The sequence below is a fragment of the Mastigoproctus giganteus genome, chromosome 11 (assembly GCF_048544385.1).
Source record: "Mastigoproctus giganteus isolate SK-2022 chromosome 11, ASM4854438v1, whole genome shotgun sequence".
Lineage (NCBI taxonomy): Eukaryota > Metazoa > Arthropoda > Arachnida > Uropygi > Thelyphonidae > Mastigoproctus > Mastigoproctus giganteus.
In genome coordinates, this window is record NC_143585.1 from 138,208,539 (window position 1) to 138,234,551 (window position 26,013).

The 26,013-nt window shown below is 36.5% G+C and overlaps 1 protein-coding gene across 1 annotated transcript in view; it reads left to right on the forward strand.

Annotated features, from left to right (window-relative positions):
- Idh (isocitrate dehydrogenase [NADP] cytoplasmic) overlaps nucleotides 1-26,013 on the forward strand; it is a 100,375-nt gene that overhangs the window by 25,606 nt on the left and 48,756 nt on the right. The window contains exons 3-4 of the mRNA XM_090385106.1: nucleotides 7,894-8,000; nucleotides 16,005-16,091. Coding sequence (XP_090241232.1) covers nucleotides 7,894-8,000; nucleotides 16,005-16,091 — 194 coding nt within the window. The remainder of the gene's footprint in view (nucleotides 1-7,893; nucleotides 8,001-16,004; nucleotides 16,092-26,013) is intronic.

Here is a 26,013-nt window from a genome sequence, read left to right on the forward strand (position 1 = left end):
GTGTGTAATGTGGGTCACAGATTGGGTTTAAAATTAATCCTTAAAATGCTGTTGACTTGAAGATTGGCAGGTAACAGGTTGAAAGGAAAACCATAAACAAGAGTAGAAATTGGTCACTGAGACATTTGACTGAGGACTAGATTTCTTTTATGATGGAAAGGAAAAGATGTAATCAAATACTGATTACTTACACCGTAACATCTAGCTTTTTTTTTTTTTTTTTTTATGAAAACCCCAAACACGAAAGGTATCAAAACCTATAGTACTTAGTACCGTGTATGGGTTGAAGGAGAAGTATGGGGGATGCCAGAAACTTTGCTCTAGAGACTAAACATGGGTTTCACCACTTCAAGCCTCCAAGGGGTGCACTTCACCCGGATGCCAATGTGTTCAAGTGGCGCCTAGCAAAAGGCGCCTCCGTAGCCAGGTGGGAAGGAGCAGCAGTGCGTAGCACACGCTTCTTGATTAGACCGGGGTTCGAGCCCGTCACCACCAAATACGGAGGATGCGGAAAGGTCAGGGAATGACCACCGCATATCCCGGAGCAATATGGCCTTAGTTGCTAATGCTCCTAAAAACCCAAATAACAACAACATACAACAAGCACCTAGCAAAGTGGTGGTATTTCACCGGTTGATGAATGTCATCTACCACCTGTTAACATTGCTACATGAATATTTCTAATCCCCCCCCCTTCCAAGTTAATAATCACACACACCACATTTCACTTAAAATGCACAGGGATTTATCTTTATTTTTTACATTTAGGCTATTTGTTGTGTGAACTTTTTTTTTTGGGCTGAAATTTTTGAATTTTATGTTAAAATTGAGCAAAGTATTACGGTTTAGATTTTATGATTTTCAAATTAAAACTTTGCCTAATAAACTGCTTTCTTTCTTGAGTGAAAGTTGTTGTTCCCTGACTTTGGCTTGGTCTAAAAAACGTCATCTCTGTATTTCCAAAATGAATGTAAACCAATTTAATTTGAAGTCAAAAAAACAAAACAAACACAATAGTTGTGTGATGTTTGCTCTTCAGCATAGAGCATTTAGCTGTGAACAGCTGGCTACAAATGCAGTTGTGTCACCTCCTGTACTGACAATCATTATTTTTATTTTTGTTTCAAATAAAACTGGTGTATGTTCATTTGTGAAGTACAAAAATGACATTTTTTGATTAAGCTAATGATGTTCAGCCCCAACCTTGCCATGTGTCACTTTCCCCAGGCCAAAAATGTGATGTGCCACTAAGTTGCGAATACCAGAGCAACAACTACACTTATTTTTCTTGGTGTCAACTGAACATATGGAGCCAATTTGTCAAGATCAGGTTGTAATTATTTTGTTGCAAGAATCACCAGGTTTTTAAGATTAAAGTGTTATAAGTTGAGACTGCTGTTTGGTCTTTATTAATTTTATTGATTTATAAAAGATTGTTCACAGAGACTTAAACTTGTACTTGCAAAATGGTAGATGCAGTGGGGGACAAAAAAACTGCATCACCTTAAAAGAAGTAACATTTTTAGTGAAACGTATAAGATAGTTTGATTACAGTCATTTTGTTTGTTGCAAAGCAAAGATATTGCATCAGATAATGCTTCTATTGCATCAGACAGTAATTGCAAGGTATTGTATCAGCCGTTTCCGTTAATGCCCCTGTATGGCTCCATACAGGGGCATTCCTAGGATATGTGGTGCCCAGGTGCCAATTGAAATCTGGTGCCCCCCTTTAAAATTTTCTTCAAGTTTCAGGTTTTCAGGCGCCGCTTGAACACATTGGCATCCGGGTGAAGTGCACCCCTTGAACCCTCGGGACAGCCCGCCCCTGGCTCCATATGTTCAGTTGACACCAAGAAAAATAAGTGTAGTTGTTGCTCTGTCCCAGGAAGGACTTTCTACATATACTATCACTGATAAAATAGGCTGCCACCAGTCAACAGTATCCCGGGTGCTTAAATTAAAGCATGAAACCTTTGATGTGAAGAGAAGACCTAGATCAGACCATAAGGGAGTGACTACGCCTTCCCAAGATCGATATTTGAAACGGTTATGCCTTCATAATTGCCATGCTAGTGCTCCTGATTTAAAACTGGACTTTGAGATGTCATTTGGTGTTGAAACAAGTGCACGAACTATGCAAAGACGGCTTTCAGAATGTGGTCTGCATGTCAGCCCAAGAAGAAGCCTTTGTTAACCCAACAAATGAGGAAGAAGTGACTTGATTGGTCTAAAACATGTTTCATGGACAAAAGAGCAATGGAACACTGCCATCTTTTCTGACAAATTGAAATTTAACCTACGTGGCTCGGATGAGAAGCGCTATGTCAGAAGACGAAAATTGGAGGCATACCATCCTGACTGCATAACACCCACTGTAAAGTTCCCCGCCAGTCAGATGGTCTGGGGATGCATAACAAGCAAAGGGGTGGGTTGAATTAAGTTTATTAACGGAATGGTGAATGCAGAAACCTACACTGCTATCTTGGAGAAATGGCTGAAACCTGTTATTAGGGATCACCACACAGACATCCAAAACTGCATTTTTCAACAGGGCTCAGCACCTTTCCACACAGAGCAAAATTGGTTAGTTTTATGCTATTTAGATTTAATGATGAGTTTGTCTTCTTGTTTCATAAGGCTTAAAAAGCAATGTTTTCCCTCATTTTTCTTCCTTAAGGTGCATTCATATCTCAGAAATGCTAGCATTACAGTGTTGGACTGTCCCGGCAACAGGGCAGATTTGAACCCTATTGAAAATTGCTGGTACATAATATCATCTAAAATTGCTCAGAAGAAGCCAACAAGTAAGATTCAGCTGCTGGAGAGCATTGTATAAGGGTGTGGTACCACGAAATTGGGCAGCCATATATCCAGAAGTTGATTAACTCTATGCTAGATCGTTGCAAGGCTGTAATTGCAGCTTGAGGAGGAAGAACAAAATATTGAGGACTTATTTTGCTGATTTACAGTACATAATACTATTATGTTAACTTGTCATTTCAATTTGTACATGTAAATGCAATAAAATGTTTGGTTGTGATGATTGCCATTTGCATGATTTCTCATATTTCCATTAATTACGCATTTTACCCTTTGGGAAGATATTTATGGCAATTAGGTATATCAGGTGGAGTCTTTATTGAATTTCATTCACAGAGATATATATCCCATCTATCAAATGCATTTAGAACATTTCTGCAACCCACATTATTTGCAAAATTTACAAGTGATGCAGTTTTGTCCACCTCTGTATATTATTATGCAAATTTTTGAAAGGTAACTTCCAAGACTGGATAATATCATTTGCAATAGGAATTGCAAGAAGCCCTTCAAACTTTCACCTTAACATAGTATTACATTTTAATTCATTCAATACCACTTGCATATTTGCAATCAGACCTCGATATAACGAAATCAATCGTTTGCTTTAAAAAATTCGTTATACAGAAATTTTGTTTTAAAGAAATATGACCTTTTCAACAATGAGAAATATTGTAATTCAACTCAGAAATACAGTAAAATATGGGAATGAATAAATTTTCTAACCTTTTTAAAACAATTAATTTATTAATACACATTAAGAAATGACTACTTACATGATGCACACAATATATTAGTACACTTTTAAGAATTATGTCGTAAAATATTTGGTTATTTTTTGTTGTACACTGGATTTTATTGTACATTGTTCATAAAAATGTTCGCATTTGTTTATGCACTCATATATCTTCTGGCACATTTTCTTCACACTGAAGACCTCTATGCAAAGTTTCAAATACTGCCAACATTTCATATTTGGAATGTGTAATGTTGCTTTCGTTGCCCTCATTTTCATCCATCTCATCGTCGATATTGTCACTAGTTCTTTGAATACTCTCCAAAATGTTGGAGTGATTTGGATAGCTACTATGATATCATTATCAATTCCTAAAAATTCTTCAAGAACAGTTTCTGCACTGATCAAACCTCTCGCTTGGAGTTCGTCCCAAGGTTGCTCAGTGTCTTGTAGCAGTTCATCCTTCTCATCACATGGCACCTCTAGCCAGGTGGGAAGGAGCAGCAGTGCGTAGCACACACACTTCTTGATTAGACCGGGGTTCGAGCCCGTCACCACCAAATACGGAGGATGCAGAAAGGTCAGGGAATGACCACAGCATATCCCCGGAGCAATATGGCCTTAGTTGCTAATGCTCCTAAAAATCAAACAAACAAACCTTCTCATCACTGTTAATTGGCGTTTAGCAAAACAGTTCTTAATCGTTGTTTCCGTCACATCTTGACTCCACACTTTTGCCAACTCTGATATGCACATCCACGAATCTATAACAGAATCTATAGGTTGGTTGGTTGGTTGGTTTCTATTTTCAGTATAATTTTTTTCAAATTCTTGATAATGCTTGGTCTATTGGCTGCAGTTTAGACGAGGTATTCGGAGGGAAGAAAAGAAGCTTCACACTTGTAAGTTTTGAAATTACTGAGTGAAGGTGGGCGGGGCAGTTGTCGGCAATCAAAGCGATTTTTCTGTTTTCTTTCATCATCTTTTTATCAAAATTTAAAATCCACTGTTCAAAAATATCACTTTTCATCCAAACTTTTTTTGTTGTAGTTGTAGTCCAGATCTAACGACTTTACTCCTTTGAAACATCGGAGCTGTTTACTTTTGCCTATTACTAAAAGCTTCAGTTTTTCGTTACCAGCCATATTTGCACTAACCAAGACTAATTCTTTCCTTATTATTTTTACCACCTAAACATTTGTCACCTTTAAAAGGCAGTGTCCTGTTCTGCAAACATTTAAAAAATAGACTTGTTTCGTCAACGTTGAATATGTCTCTTGGCTCCTCCATAATTTTTTTTTTTTTAAAAACTGTTTATTTCCAATGGGTACAGTCTTCTTCAATTACAACCCCACTTTCACCAGAAACAACTTTTTCGAGTAAGCCATGCTGCTTTTTAAACTTGTCCAGCCAACCAGAACTGACTTGGAAAGTTTTATGCCCCAGAAAATATGCATACTCTGTAGCCTTTTCTTTTATTAATGGCCCTGAGATCGGTATGTTTTGGTCTCGAATCAGCTTCACCCACTTAAAAACTGCTTCGTTCACATCTTCTTACAGGCATAATTTTGCGCGCTTCCGATTGAGTCCTGTTTCCTCAAACAGTTTGAGAATCGAAACTGTTTTTCAGAATGGTTGACACACTACTGGCAGGGATACCAAATTTTTAAGCGATTTCTTTTTTTTTTTAATGCTCTGATCTACACTGTTAAGCACTTCCACTTTTTCCACTACACTCAAGGATTTCCTCGTAAGCATTGTAAGGTTACTTGCACAGCAGCTAAAACAAAACTGATTTATGGACCATTTGTACCTACCATACAGAGACAGGTGAGATTTAGTGAAAGTGTGGATGACTCATTTCTGCAAAATAACAGATGAATTTCTGAGATAAAGGAAAATCACTCTTTCAGAATTCTCTAATAGGGCGCTTGAAAAAGAAAACAGGTTGTCCAGAGCCAATGTCCGTGTCGGGAATATTCCTTAATCTTTGCCAATGGCTGTGGACACATAGATAGCAGTTTCCCAGCACGACTTCTTGGTACAGTGAATGCTTTACGGGCAAAAACTAAATTTTGGAATGCTGTTAAGATTAAAGCCTTTAGCTATTAAAAGCTAAAGTGATACCCAGGTCTCTCGAAATTAGTTTTTTATATGGAAACTATTTTCAATGTAATGACCAAGGGGAAATCAAAAACGTTTGCTACATAGAAAAATTTGTTATATGAAATTCGTTAGAGAGAGGTCTGACTGTATTTGCTCTCCAGATATAGAAAACGGATTGTTGAATAACATTCCTCTGTTAAAAATTGACTAAAACAAGAATCAAGGCATATCTAATATATTTAGATTGTTATTTGTTAGTTTGTTATTTGGTTTTTAGGAGCATTAGCAACTAAGGCCATATTGCTCCGGGATATGCGGTGGTCATTCCCTGACCTTTCCGCATCCTCCGTATTTGGTGGTGACGGGCTCGAACCCCGGTCTAATCAAGAAGCGTGTTCTACGCACTGCCGCTCCTTCCCACCTGGCTACGGAGGCGCCATATATTTAGAAAAGCTAATACTGTGATTTTCATTTTATAATTTCAAATGTTTAAACTTCTAGTTTAAGTTAATTTCATTGTTAGGCCAATGAGTGATTTCTTATAAACAGTGTGCAAGCTCATCATTAGCTTCAATAAATTAGCATTTATTCATTTTGATATGCAAATCTCATAATAAAAAAGAGTAAAAAGAAAGGAGAGTGGCGGGAATTTTTTGGGTTGTTATAGAGTATTTTTGTTTTTCAAAGTCATTAAAACAAATGTAAAATAGTATGATTTATAGGAAATTGGCCAGAATCTACTACATGGTTGTTATAACATGCTGGGACATAAGATGAAAGAGTTGCTGTAAAGAGCTTTGACTGTGTATATATACTGGTTTATTACAAAGTACCTTAATCTTGAAACATTTGCAAGCACCACAATTTTAGAAACTGGGGGGGAGACAGATACATCTAATTAATGAGGAATACCTAATGCTTTGATCAACTGCAGCTAATGATTCTTGATACAGCCACCAGCAATTATTCAACAAATATCCTGCCAAAAATCAAGCTCCTCTCACACTTTCCGTAGAGTTTCAAGGGTTACTTTTGTATAGTAGTAGCAAATTCTGGTCTTCATTTCAGCAGCATTCCTTGATAATGGTAGCTGATAGACATATCTTTCATAAAACCCAAAAAATAGAAATCCATTGGCATCAAGTTTGGGGATTGTGCAGGCCAATGAGTGGGACTTGAATGACCAGGTCATATTTCTTCGAAGTGTTGATCCAAACATGCTGTCACTTCTCAATGATAATGAGGTGGGTTGCCATCTTATTGGAAGAAAAATTGTTCATTGGGGGTCATCGGTGCTGATTTGTGGTGTCAAAATTCTTAAACATGTCGAACCCTGGTGTTTTTTTTTTTTTTTTTTTTTCACAAAAAAAGAAAGGCCCATAAACTTTCTCTGAAATCAAAGCACAGAACACATTGACTTTTTTGGCTGTCACAAGAACATGCTCAAGTAAGAACATCTGATTTTTCTGCATTCCAAACATGATATGCCTGAGAAGGTCATTTTCATCATCATGCCTTGCCTACATTTCTATGTAGAAATTGTTACACTTCACTTTTTCTTCATTTGTGACTGCTTGTAAACTTGATAGCAGTAAGTCTTCAGCTGCAAATGTTTCTGTAGCACTTCTAAAATGATTGTAGTAAACCCAGTTCATAACTTGAGCATATTGTTGATTTTTCTTAGGCTTCTGAAGAATGTATATCTCACTTCCTCCACTGTTTCATTATTCACACTTGGTCTGCCTATTTTCTTTGCACGAGGTACACACCATTCCATATTCATGAAATTTCTGTGCCACTGATGCATGGAATTTCTGCTGTGAGGATTCTTCCTAAAACAAGTGCAGAATCGTCTCTGAACTGTTGTTACTTTCTTTCCTGAAACCAGAAGACACACTACTTTTTTTTTTTTTTTTTATCAGTGAAATCTACCATTTTGTTGATACTACTGTGTTAGTACCTTTTGGATATGTTCAGATCAGCTCTCACCTGGTTTTTCTCTATCCAGAACATAAACATTGTGGTTGGGGGCAGACTTCAAAAAATTTCACTGTTGTGGCTATTTTTCCATATTGCCAGATAAACATTCATTTTATCTACAACACTGCTATCAGCATAAGAAGTTAAGCTACTTTGTAATAACCCTGTATATAGCAAATGTTAATTCAATGAATTTTTAATATATGTATATATATAATATATACATAACTTTTTCTGTGTTTATTTTTCAGAATAATATGGGAACTGATAAAAGAAAAACTTATTTTTCCCTTTCTTGACCTTGAAATTCACAGCTTTGATTTGGGAATTGAAAACAGAGATGCCACAAATGATCAGGGTTTGTTTAAATTTACTGTTATTAATGTGTTTTAAAAGGAGAAAATTAGATTTCTAGTGATCTATATATATATAATATTGTATTCAGCTTATGTTATCCAGTGAAATGTGAAAGATTGTAAAAGCAGCTTAGGCTAATATCTCTGTTAGCATGCCTTACATGAGAAAATGTGCAAGGGTACTATGTGAAACACTCACATCACACATTTATTCATTTTAATTGGAATTAATGGCAGTACTGAATCCATTCCTTTTAAGAAATTTATCATGCAGTTCTCTGGTTACTAAAGTTTTATAAATCAAAGAAGTAAGCAAAAAAAGCACTGAACATTAAGTTATAGTTACAACTGCACTGAATATACCTGTGTTAAGCACTTCAGTAATTTATTAAGATTCTTAGCGAAGTTTATTACCTTTAGCACTTCAGTAATAAACATTGCATCATGTTTGAGATACTCCAGAGAAGGTTAATATGTCAAGTTAACTGTATTCAATATGTGACCTGCAGTGTAGATGGTTACCACTCCTTAATTTTCAGTGTTTTATGTTTCTTTCTCCCTAATGTATGTTTCTGAGGGAGTGAGCAAGTATTTCAGTGTAGGATTGAAAGAATTCATTCCTTTGTTTAAAGAAGTTTACTGATTACTAATTAAGAGTAAACTGGGTACATTATATGCTATCTTATAATGTTGTACTTAGCAAGAAGATGAGAAAAAAAATCACAGTATTAGTATTAGCAAATGATGCAAGACAGCAAGTTTATATGCCTCACAAAAAAAAAGACAAAAAACCTTCCCATTACCTGTCCATCCCCTCCAGTAGTTTGTCTAGTTCTTTCTTGAATTTATTCAAACTATCTACTTCCACAACAACAGATGGAAATTGAAGGCAAAACTTCCATACATCTTTCCTGCAACCATCCTTCTTCAGTTGTAATTTATGCCCCTTCATATGTGTTGGCTGAGCAATAGGAAGAAGGCCATCAGCATTGAGCTTGCTCAATTGATTCAAAGCCTGAAACACTTCAATCAGATCACTTAGCATGTGTATAGGCTCCATATGTTGCAGTTTGCAGAACTCAAGCCTTCCTTGGTAAGGAAACTTTGTTCTGCTCACCAATGTCCTTGCCCTTCTCTGTTTCAATTCCAGCAGACCTACATCCTTCCTAAAATGGCACCTCCAGACGTGTATGAAGTACTAAAGATGTGGCCTAACCATTGCCTTCTACATAGTGTGTGGGTCGGATGCCACCTGTGGTTCCCCACATCTGCACCATATGTACACTGTGAAGAAATACAGTACTACTGTAAATGCCAGAAAATTGTTGTGTGTTGAATGTGTAGTATTATGTTTGGTTCTGTTGTGTGTTCTGGCATTTGACCGCAGGACCCCTGGTGTGACCCCATGTTGCCCGCACACACCACTAGGACAGCCACGCTACCCATTATTCTCTGGCATGTCTCTGTCAGAGTTGCCTGAGCTACAATGGGATAATTGCTTCCTTATTCTGGCTAGCAAAGTTCTTATATATCACTGACAAAACCCAATGATCTGTCCTGACTACTTGTCTGCCTTGCTCAGAGAACTTCAGATCTGACTGCACAGCTACCCCCCTGGTCTTTTTAGTTTTCCACTACCCTGAGTGTAGTACCACACAGTTGGTACATTCATCTGGGATTACTACTACCCATATGCAGTACCTTGCATTTGTCAATGTTAAAATTTAACAGCCAATTTCTCATATCTATCTAATATTCCTAGATCTTGCTGCAGTGGCATACCTTGATTACTGTTATTAACTCTTACCAATTTTAGTATCATCTGCAAATGTAGACATTAAACCTGATATACCTACCCTGACCCTCATAGGTAGTGCAGTTGGTAGGATCGTTGCCCTCCCCACAACAGGTGGAAATGACCCAAGTTCAAGTCCCATTGATGACGTGAGGAATTTTTATGGGCCTTTTTCACAATGTGATTAAGTTAGTGTCTCAAGTGAGCGTAGCATGGTTTTTTCCCTTCTGAAAACTCGGATTTTTCACCCAGCAAACAGAAAATCAACCTCAGAACACATGCAATTTATAGACAATATACATGGAGCAATATGGCTTCAGTTGCTGATGCTCCTAAAGCCTTCCTACAACAAAAACAATATGCCTCCCCAATATCATTAATAAATATAGAAAACAACAATGCGGTCCAGCACTGAACTTAGGGTAACTCCACTAATAACATTAGTCCACGAAGATTAGTGTCTATTAATAACACAGTCTTCTTCTTAACTATCCATTTTATCCAAAACAGTAACTTGCCCTTAGTGTCACAGTGCTTCAGTGTGTACACCAATCTTTTATGTGCAATGATATCAAAAGTTTTCTTGAAATCCAAATATATGATATCAAAATTTTGAATCCAGTCCCTTTGTTACTGTATCATAGTCAGATTGGTTAGACAGTATTGCCCTTTAAAAAATCCATGCTGTGACTTTACTGAAGTACATTCCTGCCTAGATGGTTCTGCATTACTTCTTTAACCATTGATTCCATTATTTTCCCTGGAACAGAAGTTAAGCTAACAAGTCTGTAATTATTCGTGTTACTTATTAAATTTATCCAAAAGTCCTTTCTTAATTATGACTGAGGTCTTGCTTTAACTCCTTTGATGCATCCCGTAATATAATTAGATACATTCCATCCACTCCATGTGCCTTTTTTTATATTTATTTTCAATTTCTTTTATACTTCCCTCTCAGTTATTATAAAATAAATTAGCTCCCTGTTAGAGTTTGATAACCTTCTGGTATCTCTTTCTCTAAAGAATTCCTCGTGTGAATAGGTGCAAATTATCTATTCAGTTTGTTAGCAACCTGAGCAGGATATGTACCTCCCCTGAGTCCAAAGAAACTCTCATAATTACGGCTAAGGGTTTGCTTACTTCCTTTGCTGCCTTCTTTAATATAACTGGATAGATTCCATCCACCCCAAGTGCCTTTCTTATGTTTATCTTCAACAATTTCTCCTCCACTTTACTCTCAGTTATTACAAGATTATCTAGCTTACTGGCAGAGTTTGATACACCTCTGGCATTCCCCTCCCTGAATAATTCATGTGTGAAAGTAGATGCAAAATATTCATTTAGTTTGTTAGCTACCTGAGTAGGATCATCAACAGTTGAACCAATCTGATTCATCCCTTTCCTTCTAGAGTGTACATAAGTAAAGAACTCTGTTTTTCTTTGCATCCTTTGCCAAAGATTTCTCGTAATCTGCCTTTCTCTTAACCTTCTTTGTGACTTGGTTACAGACCAGCTTATATCTATCATAGTCTTCTGTGTCACCTGTTAATTTATATGTATCCCATGCATTTTTCTTCTCTACCACTAATGTGGCAGAGAAGAAAAATGCATGCATCTGACATCCATTTATGCCTAAACCTTGAACAATATTTCTTAGTTAGTATGAAAAGCCTAGTAGCTTCCCATTTTGAATTTGCTGTTGGTAACATCAACAGTTGTTCCCACCATATAGAATTTACATATTGTCTCAGACCACCGTAGTCACCTTTACGAAAACAAAAACTTTTCCCTTTACCCCTGATGGTAGTTACCTCTGAGTAAATCCCACTTCACTGTGATCACTGCCACCTAGTGGTTCCTTTATCTGCAGATTCTTAATGCATGAAGAATCACTACTGATAATCAGATCAAGAGTATTACTCCCTCTAGTTGCCTCCCGAACACGCTGCTGTAGAAAACGATCATCCGATAAATCCACAGAAGTCTTACTAGTGTGTGTGTGACCAACCCACAAATTCCAGTCAATCCCTTGGAGATAAATAATCCCCCATTATAAGACACTCTGATTTACTGGCCCACTCTATTTTTCTGCACAATTGCTCATTATACTCATCAGATTCATTAGGCCTATAAAACACACCTACTCATTTTTCTTTTCCCAGTGCTTATGTCACACCAAACAGACTCAACATTGCATTGTTCACCAACATCAATTGGATGCACTTCCTTAGATTTGATATGTTTCTTAACTAACAGCATAACCCCTCCTCCCCCTTCCTGTACACATTGTACTCCCAAAATTCCAATTCTGCACTGCTTATGTTTGTGTGACACCATGTCTCTGATATCCCAACAATATCTGCCTTTGATGTCTTGACTAGCACTTCAAGTTAATCAAATTTATTAACTATACTCCTATCATTGGTGTACATGCACCTGTTTCTACTCTTAGTTACCCTAACACAGCCCATGTATTTACTTGTTCCACTATGACTCCCAGCAGTCCTGGAAATCCCTATTGCTTGTTTTCCAGGCTGCTGCTTAATTGCATTTCAATAGAAGCAGTGCAAGAATCACTTTCACCTCTGCCAACAGCTACTGTTAATCTATTAGTCTGTATATCCCTCCAAGCTAGCAGTTTTCCCGACCCACTTAACTCTGCCTCAATAGCATTAGCAAATATTCTTGCACCCTTTCTATTTAAGTGTATCCCATCCCTGTAGAAGCAGTCTTTTTATTGTTTAGCTGTGGCTCCCTAAGATTCATTCTTGTTTATCATATTAACTTTGTTCTTCTAATTCCATTACTATGCCATTTAAGCCTCTAATGTTGATGGTATATATCTTGATGGTTGTTCTAGTAGCTCATTTAGAATTGATTCTCTCGTTCCCTGACAAGTGCAGCAGACCAGGGAGAAATTGCAATTGATATGATTAATTGCTTTGTCCTGTCATTATGAATGGTCTCAGCTTAGTCCCATATTGGCATCCTGTCCTCATATTATTGGCTTCCTACTAACAGTTTACACCCCAAGAGGTTGAGGAGATTGGACACTGGTTCCAGACCCAGTATCCAAAATTCTTGCGTCAATTCCCTACAAGCCTATCCTAGAAACTTACTCCTGGTTAAGTAGCTTCGGACCTTATGAAACTTTTTAAATATTTGTTTAAGCTGTTAATTTTAACTCCTAAGCTGAAATGTTAGAAAATATGAAGTTATTATTTATAGAGAGTATAATAGTTTAAAATGGACACAAAGATAAAATGTCATACTTGGTTAACAAATTTGGGATCATAATATATGAGCGGTGATCATTTAATTCGCAGACTAGTGCAAGATTTTTTAATTGTCATCGTTCGAATGTTCTCTGGATTTCTCCTTCTCGAAATACTCTCCCATAGTGTAAAAAAAAAATTATGAAGGTCCTAAAGTCTCAACTTTATTAGACAGTTGGACAGGCAACTTGAGTAGTTGAGACCCTCTAACTTAGAAGCCTGATGGGGGCTTTTCGTTAATACCATCTTCAAAGGAGGGCGAATACATGTCGTAGGCCGTATTTTATAGCCCGGGCACATTCAGTTGCCATATTTCAAAAGCATGGTGGGGTGGTGTTTGAGTAGTTGAAAGGAGGAGAAGTAGGTTAGAAGGAAAATTTTCCCACCCCCATCGTATTACACTTATCGTTTGGGAATTTGAAAATTGTAGAATTAGAACTGCTTACAAGTTTTTTTGGAAAAAAGAAGGAAAGGAAAAGAAATGTTTCACTCGGAAATCCGAGTGCATGACTACCTGTCCCTGTTAGTAGAGGTCCCGAATTGGGGGGGGGGGGGAAGAAAGAAGGAAAGGAAAAGAAAGGTTTCACTCAGAAATCCGGGTGCATGACTACCTGTCCCTGTTAGTAGAGGTCCTGGATTTGGGGGGGGGGGAGGAATGTTATTAAAGTTGAACTTATAGGATATTTGTTTTAGGTTCCATTCTTCAGAGATTAATATTGGTCTGTGTATGTTTATTGATATCATTGCTAGTATCTCACTGGTTTCTAACTTAAATTTTGTGTCTTTTTTGTCTATTAATATCGTGTTTTCAAAGGAAGGGTAATGTCCTGTGTCTAAGTGATGAGATACAAATTTGGAGGGCGCCTCCATAGCCAGGTGGGCAGGAGCAGCAGTGCGTAGCACACACTTCTTAATTAGACTGGGTTCGAGTCCGTGACCACCAAATACGGAGGATGCGGAAAGGTCAGGGAATGACCACCGCATCCCCCCCCCCCTGAGAAATATGGCCTTAGTTGCTAATGCTCCTAAAAACCAAACAAACAACAATAAACAAATTTGGAACTATTATTTTTTTCTGTTTGAACTATTTTTTTTTATTATTTGCAGCTACTTTTAAACTGCTTTTGTGATTTTGGAATCTTATGTAACAATGTTCTCGTGCTGCCTATATATATATGCAATCGCAGTCTGCGATAGATTTCAAACAACAAACATAAACTACTTTTGTTTGTTATTTGAAATCTATTGTTTTTTTGGTATGTCCATAGTTTCTTGGAGCTGCCAATGGCTATATTTACTTCGGAATCTTTGAAGATTTTTTTCAACAGTTGTTGGTATGTTTCAATTTACGGAGCCCTATCCATTGTTTTTTTAGCACTTCTCGTTTTTGGTTTTTCAGCATTATTTAAGGCACCATTTATGAGCCATTTTGGGTAACTGCGGTTGGAAAATCTGTCCTTAAGTGATTCGATTTCCTGTTTGCATTCATCCTCTGTAGTTGAATACCTGAAAGCATTGTTGAACTGGGCTATTAGGATTGATTTTTTTTGTGAGAGAGAGAGGGGACCGTATCTGCCAAAATGTAAATAATTACCCCTCTCTGTAGGTTTCTGGTATATTTTAGTGTTGATTTTGGGGCATCTCTTGTTAGTGTTAAATTTAGGAAGTTGATCCTGTTGTTTTCATTTTCAGTTGTGAATTGTAGCCGATTATCTACATTATTCAACTCATGGAAGTTGGTATTTATGGTGTCTGGTTTGCCTATAAGCAGACAATTATCTACATACCTTCCATAAAATTTAAGGTATGGGGAAGAGTACTTGGAAATGATATGGTTTTCTATTTCCAGGAGGTAAAATTCTGAGAGATGTCCACTTATGGAACTGCCCAGTTAGCGGGTCTCGACTACTCAAGTTGTCTGTCCAACTGAAATACTCTCCCTTGAACTTTACACACCATCGTACCCACACATTAAATGCTTCTTGCAAGCCATTTTTCAATAGTCTGTAAAGTGCTTCCATTGTAGCTCTGCAAGCATCATTGTTAGACACAATGCTTGCCTTTCAGAGCTTTCTCCAGATGTCGAAACAGGAAGAAATCACACGGGGATGTGGGCAGTGATCGCTGGCTGTGCAATATTAGTCGTATGATGCCTGGCATTGTCTAGATGAAGGACCCACTTCACACTGGAAAGTTCTTGTTCTCCAGTCTTGTTAGCTTAGTCCCATATCGGCTCCCTAACAGTTTACACCACAAGAGGTTGAAGAGATTGACAAATGGTTCTCACAAGAACCATTTGTTTGTCAGTTGAACGAGAAGCTCAAAATTTCTTAGGTCTTGGTGAATCAGAATGCTTGCATTTGCTCAACTGTTTTGTCTCTGGATCATAGTGAAAAATCCAAGTTTCATTACAAGTCATTATTCAATTTAAGAAGTTTTGACCCTGTGTTTCCAAACGATCAAGTATTTCTTAGCACAAGTCTACTCTTTGCTGTTTTTGTTCTGGAGTCAAATTGTGTGGAATCCAGCAGGAACAGATTCTCAACATTTTCAGGTGATCTTTCACAATATTGTGAGTACTACTCTATGAAATGGACATTCTAACAGCTAATTCACAAAGTTAATTTTTTTAACTTTATGTAAGGGAAGAACTTGCTAGTGATTTCACCTTTGTTGGAAGTAGTCCATCTCGCTTGCCACGCCCCTGCTGCAGATGCGTGAGGAGATGCTTCTTTGCTGTTGTTCTGTCGTGAAGTCGAGGATGACATGCACACAGTCAGCTCAGTAGCAATCAGGGAGAGTGCTTCTAGCGGCAGTTATAAGTTTGCACGTTAAACATAAAATCTTGCATCAGTCCACTAATTAAATTAATATAATTTTAGATATGTGATGTTATGTTTGTATTAATATTTATTTTTTTTTATTTAAATACATAGTGACTGTAGACTGTGCAAATGCCATAAAAAAGTACAATGTTGGAATTAAATGTGCAACCATAACTCCTGATGAAAAGCGTGTTGAGGGTAAGTTCATTATGTTTGATTTAATTTTAAAATACTCAAGGAAATGAGTAGGTTTTCTAATATATTTGTTGTGCCATAAGTTTCTGGGACAGATAAGGGTACTATGAATATTTTAGATAGGGAAATGTTCCAGATATTTTTCTCATATTGTACTGGCTTTGTCTTTCAAATTATGTTAATTTATTATGCTATACATACTATAACATAATACATATTCAAATTATAATTTACTAACACAGGAAAAATTTTTATAATGTTTGAAACCCAAAACGCTTCAAATTACTAAACTGTACTGTCACCATTCCTAAATTCCTTGTGGAATTTTTTTATGTCAAAGATTGGGGAAATCTATATTAAATTTAGGAAGACTAAATTTAATGGAATATTATTCCCCTATAACCTCTCTCAGGCTTCTAGATTAATTAATAACTCATCTCTTACACACTGTCTCCACTCTGTATAGATCTTCTGTTTCTGCTGCATGACTTTTCTGTAGATACTGCTTTGGGCACTGTTCTTCTGAATTGGCTTCTATAATTCCCACACTCACTTCCAAACCAGTCAGTCCACATCCATTTACTGTTCAACTTCAAACTTACAAAGCTGAATTTTTTTTCTTCCTCGTTTATCCTTTCAACTTCAGTTTACTGGAACAAGCTCCTTTCATGTCTATTTCCTAAAAATTACAATCTGCAGAAATTCAAGTCTAATGTCAACAGATAACTTGTTTCATCTTCTCAAACTGCAACCCATGATTGGTACTAGTACTATAGATTCTAATACCTTTTGTTTGAGGGTTTCATTAAAAAAAAAAATTCAAAATGAAAGGGTATTGAAGCTAATGATGAGCTTGTAGGTTGACTGTGAGGATTCACTTGTTGATATAATGAAATGAACTTTGACTAGAAGTATAAATACATTATGTAGAGACTTGGTTTATTGGTTCCTATGAACTAGCAGCCTTTCCAATTGCAGAAAAATTAAGATTTTACAAGTTTTAGATAATGGCATGGGTTCTAAATATCACTAACTATTTCAGTATTCCAAGAGTACAGTGGTCATCATTCTGAAAGATCGGAAATCTGGTGCACCAGGTATCATCATAGCAAGAAAGGCGAAATATCTGGATCTTAAAAAGGTACTCTTGGAGTGACTAATGATGATGTAATAAAAATGACATTCCTGTAGACAAATCTTTTATGCATCAGATGGATATTGAAAATTTGTCTGTTGACACTGAAGCTGTGAAGGAATAGAAGGTAAATCATTTAAGAAATGTTTTGTCGACATATGACACCTTCAGTGCTGACAAAATTCTTATGTTTAAAAGTGAGAAATTAGTGGTGAAAAAAGGCAAAACAATGTATTATCATTCTCCTGGCAGCAAACATCTCTGGAACAGAGAAGCTTCCTATCTTAATTATTGTGAAAGTGCATAAACCCTGCTGCTTTAAAAGTTAAGATATTGCCAACTATGTATCGAGCAAACCAAAATCCTTGGACATCCCCAAAAAAAAAATCTACAAGGAATGGATCACTGCTTATATCACAAAATGAGCAGGGAGAATAGACAAATTTTGCTTTTCATAGATAACTGTGCCCCTCATTGCCAAGTGAATGGCTTATGTGGAATCACTGTTTAGTTCTTCAGCCACCTGCTCAAAGTGTAATCTGTTGCTTTAACAAAAACTCTTAAAGAATGCTATTAAACAAAATACAGTGTGAAATCAATGTGCTGCAAGCACTGTTTTAGCATGGAATATTACGTTTCTCCTGATCTATATGTATCTACACACATACATAAATACTATACTTATGTAACATTTTTAAATTAATCGTACTACAATCAATTCAAAATGTGGTGTTCAGTACATATTCTGAATTACATTAAATGTTCAGACTTTTTTGTTTTTTTTATGAATTGTCAATACAATGACTGTAAACTGTATTTATCATTCTGTGGACACTTTCTTTCTCTTTGAAAGCTCATAACAGACAATCATTTTCGGATAGTTTCTGCTTTGCTACATATGACTGTCTGACATTTTTATTTTTTGGTCTTAAACAAATGATGTTGCACACATTTGCATTTTCTATAACTAAGTGTGGTATGTCATTATTTTTGGCATGAGAAAAGTTTGAAAAACTGGTTTAAACATTACAGAAACTGAAGTGCTAATAATTATTAGCAGAAGAAAATGTTTGACTTCTTTTTAGATTATTTTCATCTATTGTTTTGAAAATATTAATTTCTAACAAAGTGCATTTTGAATCCCATTTAGAATTGTTTCATAAATGGTATTCTCATTTTAGCAACAGATTGATTTTTGGAACTTCTTTTTTCTGAACAAGAATTGTGTGAAATGAGCCAAACATCAACAGTCATTCACTTAGAAGCTAAAAAAAAAAAAAATAAAAATAAAAAATTCTTGCCCTCCCAGCACTTTGAGACAATTACTGTTGTATACAAATAGGTTTATTTTTATATTACATTATGCAAATGTTGGCTTTGAATTGTTCTTGCTCATTAGATACACACACACCAAAGTAGACAGTATTATTTTAACAGTACTGCAACTTGCTAGTTATAGTCATGTGTGTGTGTTCATGGGGTTATTTTCATGTTTTGTGTGCTGAAAATATTCCTCCTTCTGCTTGTAATTGCCCAACAGGCTGGATTTGAAGAGGACTTTAGAAATTCTTTCAGTCATCAACGGGAATCGAATGCAGACCTCTCTAGCAATGTATTCTGCAGACTAAGCTGTCACAGTGAATTCTGAAATGTTCTTACTTGAGAAATATCTAATGCAATATGCAAATTTATTTTTGTTACCTTTATCGTGCACCACTTTTTTTCTGCCAAAGTATATGCACATATTCCTTACAGAATTGCATCAGACCTACTAAAAAGAGTGAATAAACATTCACTTGCATATGCAAAGTGGGTACTTCTGGTAGATTTAAATTGTGTAATAACTAACAATATCATTTATTGAATGAATAAATGATATTGTTAGTTTGTAATTTTTTTTTCTATTACACAAAATACATATTATTGAATTAATTAAACAAAAATTATAAAGAAGTAGTTGTATACAGTATTTCAAAACTAAATCAGAGCATTGTCAATAACCTAAGTGTTTGTAGGAGTTTCTTACAAACATGTGAGCCTTCAACAGCAATCTGTAAGAATACATGATTTTTTTAATTTCATAATGTTGCATATGCTTTAAAAATTAAAATATCTATTAGAATCATAGAGTACAACTGTTTAAAAATCAGATTAGTATATACAGAAATTATGCAAAGCAAATGTGTGTGCATGTGCCACATAAAATGCTCTACTTGTTCACTTCATGTAAAGTTTTTGGATGTCTGCTTTAAGAAAAAAATACTAAAAAGCCATTGTTAAAACAAAGTAATTTTCCTAATTACAAATATATACAGTGAGTTGGTTTTGAATTAGCAGTAAATATCTAATACCTCATGGGGGCCACCTTTTTTCCCATAGTACAGTACACATCTTGGCATGGACTCTGCAAGACATTGCAGAATTGTCTGTGGTAGTGATACCCATGCATTGCCCATGTCCAGTAATGCCTGGACATTCTCATGTGTATGGTCATAGCATCAGATGTCCTTTTCCAGTAAGTCCCAAACATGCTCAGTTGGATGGAGAATTCATTATCATTATGAGGGGGGGAGGGTGTACTTGGTTGGTGATGATAGAAGGCAGGTGTTCCTATCGAGCCTTTGATTAATGGTGATCAGAAGATCATGCCACAAACAGTCCCCAAATACCAAAATTACATCCAATTGCCATGGTCTTGTTGCTTTCTGCCAATACTGATATGCCCATCAGCTTGGTAGAGTTGGGAATCTAGTGTTGGTGCTGACATGTCCATGCAAGAGTGCAGTTTCTTGCGTGTCACAGTGAGCATAGGCACCAGAACAGTCATAGCCTGTACAAGCTAAGGTCCCACACATAGTCCACATGGATATTGGTCTTGCTATTCTTACATTGCACTTGGTAATTAGTTGAGCCACTGTGCTCCACACCTGCTGTGTTATCAGGTGAGACACTTGACTCTCACCACGGTTGTCAACCACATGTAGTTGGTTGATTGGTGGCTGTTGAGCCAGTCCTGGTAGACTCATGACAGCAAGAATGGGAGCAGTTAACCATGTTAACCTGTTCTTCTTCACAAACACTGAGAAACTAATCACCATGTGCAAATTACAATCTTATATCAGCTGTTCCTGACTTTCTGCCTTCACCAGTATAACAGACCAGCCCATTCCTACATGTGGGGTTGCTACTGCAAAGCCAAATCAGTGTATATTATATATTACTACTACAGGAAACTTGATGTAGCATAATGGTTTGTGGTGTCAGTCAAACTTCCATGTTGGATTGGCATGCATTGCTTAGCATGAAATTGAATAATAGTCCAGAATTAAAATTAAAAAAATGCTTGTTTTCTTTCCCTCTCTGGGATATTACATATATTCAAAAAAATAAAATAGTCCTGTATGTAATCAGTTTTAGCTAGGAATGATTCTGATGGAATCAATAAAAAGAATCCATGCTAGCAGAACTTTTCAGAAGCAAGCTTACTATGTTTCTGAAAGCTGTGCTGTTATAACAGCATTTATGATAGGAATTTGAAGTGAATAAACAAAATTCAAAATATTTGACTTTCATGCATGCTCATTAATTTTATAAGCATAAGTTCCCTACATGTTATTTTCATTCATTTAAATTTGGCAATAGCAAATTGTAATATTATAAAAATTATATTGAACATGTTTTCTTTAGGCTTGAAGCTGGAAATCTAGTCTAAATTTTTTGTAAGTACCAAATGCAGTACAGTATGATTGCTGTGCAGAGTAACATGTGCTGCTCAACTTCAGAGATAGACATCAGGAAACACACTGCAACAACTTTTCAGGGTTGTAAGTAATATACAATTGTCAAGAAGGAAACTACCTAAGCTGGCCTTATTATTGGACCAGCTGAATAATATATGTAGTCATGTACTGTAATGGACTACTTGCTTTAATTTTGGAGCCTAAGTGGCTTTAATGAAGCTGCTCCACATCTAAAATAGATGTATTTCATATCTTTCATATGAAGATAAGTAGGGGAGAAAAAACTGTTAATTTCTTATGTTTTAAAAGTACGAGAATAGCACAGCAAATTTTTTTTTTTTTTTTTTTTTTTGCTATAGCCTGTGTGTTACACTTAATACTACATTTTTATATATTTGTATACAATATTCAGTTAGTGGTATTGTTGTAGTTCAAATTTTCTTCAATGGCTGTTGAGCAATCAGTGAATATCAAATTTTGCTTTAAACTGCAAAAAATGTGCAACAGGCACGTATGAAATGTTAAAAACTGTTTATGGTGATGAAACATTGTCGTATTAGTGTGTTTGAATGGTATGAGCGATTCAAAGATGGATATGCAGATGTTCACAGTGACCCAAGAAGTGGGCATCTGTCACTCTCAAAATGAGGGCAGAGTTGCAAAAGTCTGGGAAATTGTGGCAAGAGATTGTCATTTGATCCTCGGAATGATGGCTGATGAGTTGGATGTGAATAAGGAGATGATTTGTCATCTCCTTATTCACATCCAACTTTAGAGAAAAGGAAGGTCTGTGCAAAATTTGTGCTACACAGCCTCGTGGATGAGCAGAGCAACAAATAGTGATCATACAAAAACTTCATGATAAAACATGGCATTGTACAGCTCAACCATCCACTCTGCTCCCCTGATCTAGCACCACCAGTGGATTTCTTCCTCTGTCTCAAGGTGAAAACTGTAACTGTAAAGTCAAAGAATTTTGAGATCTTGAAAATGGGAAAGGTTTCTTTGGAAAATTTTGCCATTTATTTGACGTTGATTAATGTATTAAATGGTGTTCAATAAATAGTTTAGTCACGTTCATTTGCTTATTTCTAAATTTAATTAGAGATTTCGTATCATGTAACTAGTAGTATTTTAGGGTTTCATCATCATCAGCCATTTTCAATCCACTGCAGGATGAAGGCCTCTCCAGCAACTTTTCAGTGTTTATTAGTGGTAAATATGTAGTTCATAGGTTCTAATCACTTGGGTTTGAAATTTTTATTTCTGTTAAGGCATAATCACATAACTTAAATTTCATAGCATAATATGTATTAGTGCCTTTAGGTATCTATTAGTTTATTGTAGTATTTTCAAGTTAAATTGCATTTAAATGGATGGAAATAATGCCTGAGACGAGAGCAGCAGTCTCAAAGTAGCAGGAAATGCTGTATCTCAGGGAATATTTATAGAGATGATTCTATGAATCATGGCCTGAACAGGACATGACTAAGCCAAGTGGGATGTGTTTTGTACGTGTTTGGTGCAAACTCAGCTTTATGATGGATGTTTATGAGAGCTTGAAGAAATTAAAATGAGCCCATCAATCAGAAACAAAATATGATGTGCAAAAAGGATAGGTGGAATATAACCAGGATGTGTTCGCAGGGAAAAAACTAGATGACATTGTAGAACAGATATCATCTTTTGAAGACATGAAAGGTGATCGTTGCAAAGTTACACACTGACACTAGTGATAGTAAGAGATCTGAGGAGTTACTCAACGAGTATAGGGCAATGATGGGAAAAAGTCACGAATTAGGATTAAATTTGAACATGGCTGCAATTCTGCCTGTACATGATAAAGAGGGAGTATATATTGAAAGCTTTGTCAATCAGTGGTCCTGAAGAGAAGACTGAAATGCTTACAGGTAGAATTTTTTGTCTGGTTCAGCCATTTGTTTTCAGGAGAGATTATTTTTACAGGAATGGGATTCACTTAAATTGAAGGGGTGCAAGGATATTTGTAGATGCCATTGAGGTAGCATTAAGTGTGTTGGAAAAGTGCTAGGCTTTTTGGGAATTAAAAAAAAAGGAGGATGCACAGAATAATAGATTAAGTAGAATCACTTCTGTTGGACCTCAAACAAGTAAATATGTGGGATGTGTTAGGATAACTAAGAGTAAGAACAAGTGCATGGTAAATAAATTTGAAGTACCGATGAAATAGCCAAATGCAGACATGATGTCACTCAGATATAAGGGATGCAGATCCAGTAGATTTAATATGCTCGTTAACTAAGAAGAAAATGCATCCAGTTGACATGGGAAGCCAGTTCATTTTTGGGTTTGTTTGGTGTGACATAAACAAAAATGAGAGTAGTTGTGTGTGATAGGTGTAATGAATAAATATATGGAGAAATAGAGTAGGCCAGTAAATATCTTATAATGGGGTGTTTTTACTTTCCAGATATTGACTTGAACTTGTGGATTTATTGGTTGACTGTTTTCTACAGCAGCAATTCTTCATGCATGAAGTATCTGCACGTAAAACATCCACTAGGTGGCAGTGATCTTAGTGTGCTGACGTGGGATTTACTTAAAAGACAACTACTATAAGGGTGACTACAGTGGGCTCAGATAATTTTTAAATTCTGTGCAATGGGATCAACTGATGTTACCAACAACAAATTCTGAACTGGAAGCAATCATAGAAACTACTAGACTTTTCTTACCAACTAAGAAATACTGTTCCAGACTTATACCTAAGTAGATGTCAGATGAGGCTTGTGGCAGAGAAGAAAAATGCACAGGATGCGTATAAATTATCAGGTGAAACAGAAGCTTATGGTGGATATCACTAGTCTGTAATCAAGTCAAGTTAGCAAGCTGAGGCAGATTACGAGAAGTCTCTGGCAGAGAATTTCATTCTACTGTTAATATGGCGCCTCAGTAGCCAGGTGAGCAGGAGCAGCAGTGCATAGCATACGCTTCTTGATTAGACCGGGGTTCGAGCCCATGACCACCAAATAGGGAAAGGTCAGGGAATGACCACCGCATATCCCCGGAGCAATATGGCCTTAGTTGCTAATGCTTATAAAAACCAAATAACTGTTAATATAAGTAAAGAAGACTTTACTTTCATTAATAGTAGAAAGAAAGGATCGAATAACAGTGGTCCACTTGATGTCGATGATCTTGCTGCAAATTGAAGAAGTATTGTGCATCTGTATTCACATGTGAAGAATTCATTAGGGAAGGGGATGCCAGAAGTTTATCAAACTCTACCAGGGAACTAAATGATTTTGTGATAACTGAGAGGAAAGTGGAAAAGAAATTGCTGGAGCTAAACATAAAAAGGTGGATGGGGTCTATCCAATGATAGCAGCAAAGGAGGTAGGCAAACCCTAGCAATAATTATGAGAGCCTCTTTCGGCTTTCATGAAGTGCCTATTGCTGGAAATGTTCCAATGTATCCCCAGTTCACAAAAGGTGACATGAATAATTACAGATCTGTTAGCTTAACTTTTGGAAAACGGGCCTTGAGCTTCGGGTTGTATACCACTATATACTTTCTATTCACAACCGACAAACTGATTTAAGTTAAACTTTATTAAGATAAATAAAAACATTAAAACGAATATAAATTAAAAATAGTGTTAAAATACGTAGGTAAAGAGCAATAAAATAGTAGCTTTCGGTGTAAGGTGTCCCTTCTTCAACTAGTCAGTGAATGGTGTACTGTGTGTATATATATGTTAGATAAAATAACAGGAGTTGACTAGGCATGATCATGAACTACAAATTGGGTGTCAGTAATACAGAATTAAGTATATGTGGTGAACGGCAATGCTCATCTCACTGCAGAATGTTGAACTCCATAATGGGGTGCATATATACTCCCCTATTACTGTTCATAGTACTGTTACAGTTGTCTCTGTGCAGTCCAACGCTTGGGTTCGCGTTTTACAACATCCGTTTTTAGGAAGCCCACGTGTGCAGGCTAATTTACTAATTACAGGTCTGCACACACTCCTGGGTTAAACAAAGTAGTGTGGCACTACTTTGTTTAACTGTGCTTGGATGCATTCCAATTCTATTGGTGACAGGCAATTGGAGATTTCCAAAGTAAGAGCGGAGCTTTCTAATTGCAGTTATCTGCCTTATGTTCTGGATAGATGTGAACTACAAGCTTGTGAGTTTGTTATGAGGGCAAACCCTCCCCACAATAATGAGCTTACCTCTACTGCCTGGGCGTATCAGAACATCTTACCAGGATTTTTGTGCTTCTACCGTATACGGTGTGTGCAACCTGGTAGAAAATTACATTCCATTATTTTTAAGATAAAAACACCCATTCCTCCTTTTCTATGAAGTGGTTCTGTTTATTACATTACATGTCTGGACTGTGGGAAATTTATGTAGGGAGGAGGCTGAAGGATCGTGCCAGGAGGTTAAAATATCATGTTTCTAGAACATGATGGGGCTCTCCGAACCACTAACTTCGACTGCTCCACTGTTGCTGAACATTATTGGATTGAATAACATAACCTTGCTCCCTGACATGACATTGAGATCATCAACTATTCATGTGATTACTGCCAGCACTCATGGCTTAAGGCACTGCACATAGTCAACTGTAATAGTACTATGAACCGTAATAGGAGAGTACATATGCACCCCATTATGGAGTTCACCATTCTACAGTGTGATGAGCACTGCTGTTCATCATGTATACTTAATTCTGTATTACTGACACCCTATTTGTAGTTCATGATCATGTCTAGTCAACTCCTGTTATTTTATCTAACATACAAGGTGTCAGGGCTAGAAATATCCAAATATAATGGCTTATTATGTGAGAACCACTCATTATATTTTCTGAAACAAAAGCAAAGTCGATAGAAAATCTCTCCAAGATTTGTTTCGTCATATTTTACCGCATTTGGGGTCTGGAGAATCCTCACCAAATGATCGAAAATGAAAGGGACACATCAAAAGTCAATGTGTGGTTAGGAGTGCACAAAAATGGCATCATCGGGCCATTTTTTTTTTCATAGATATGACTGTG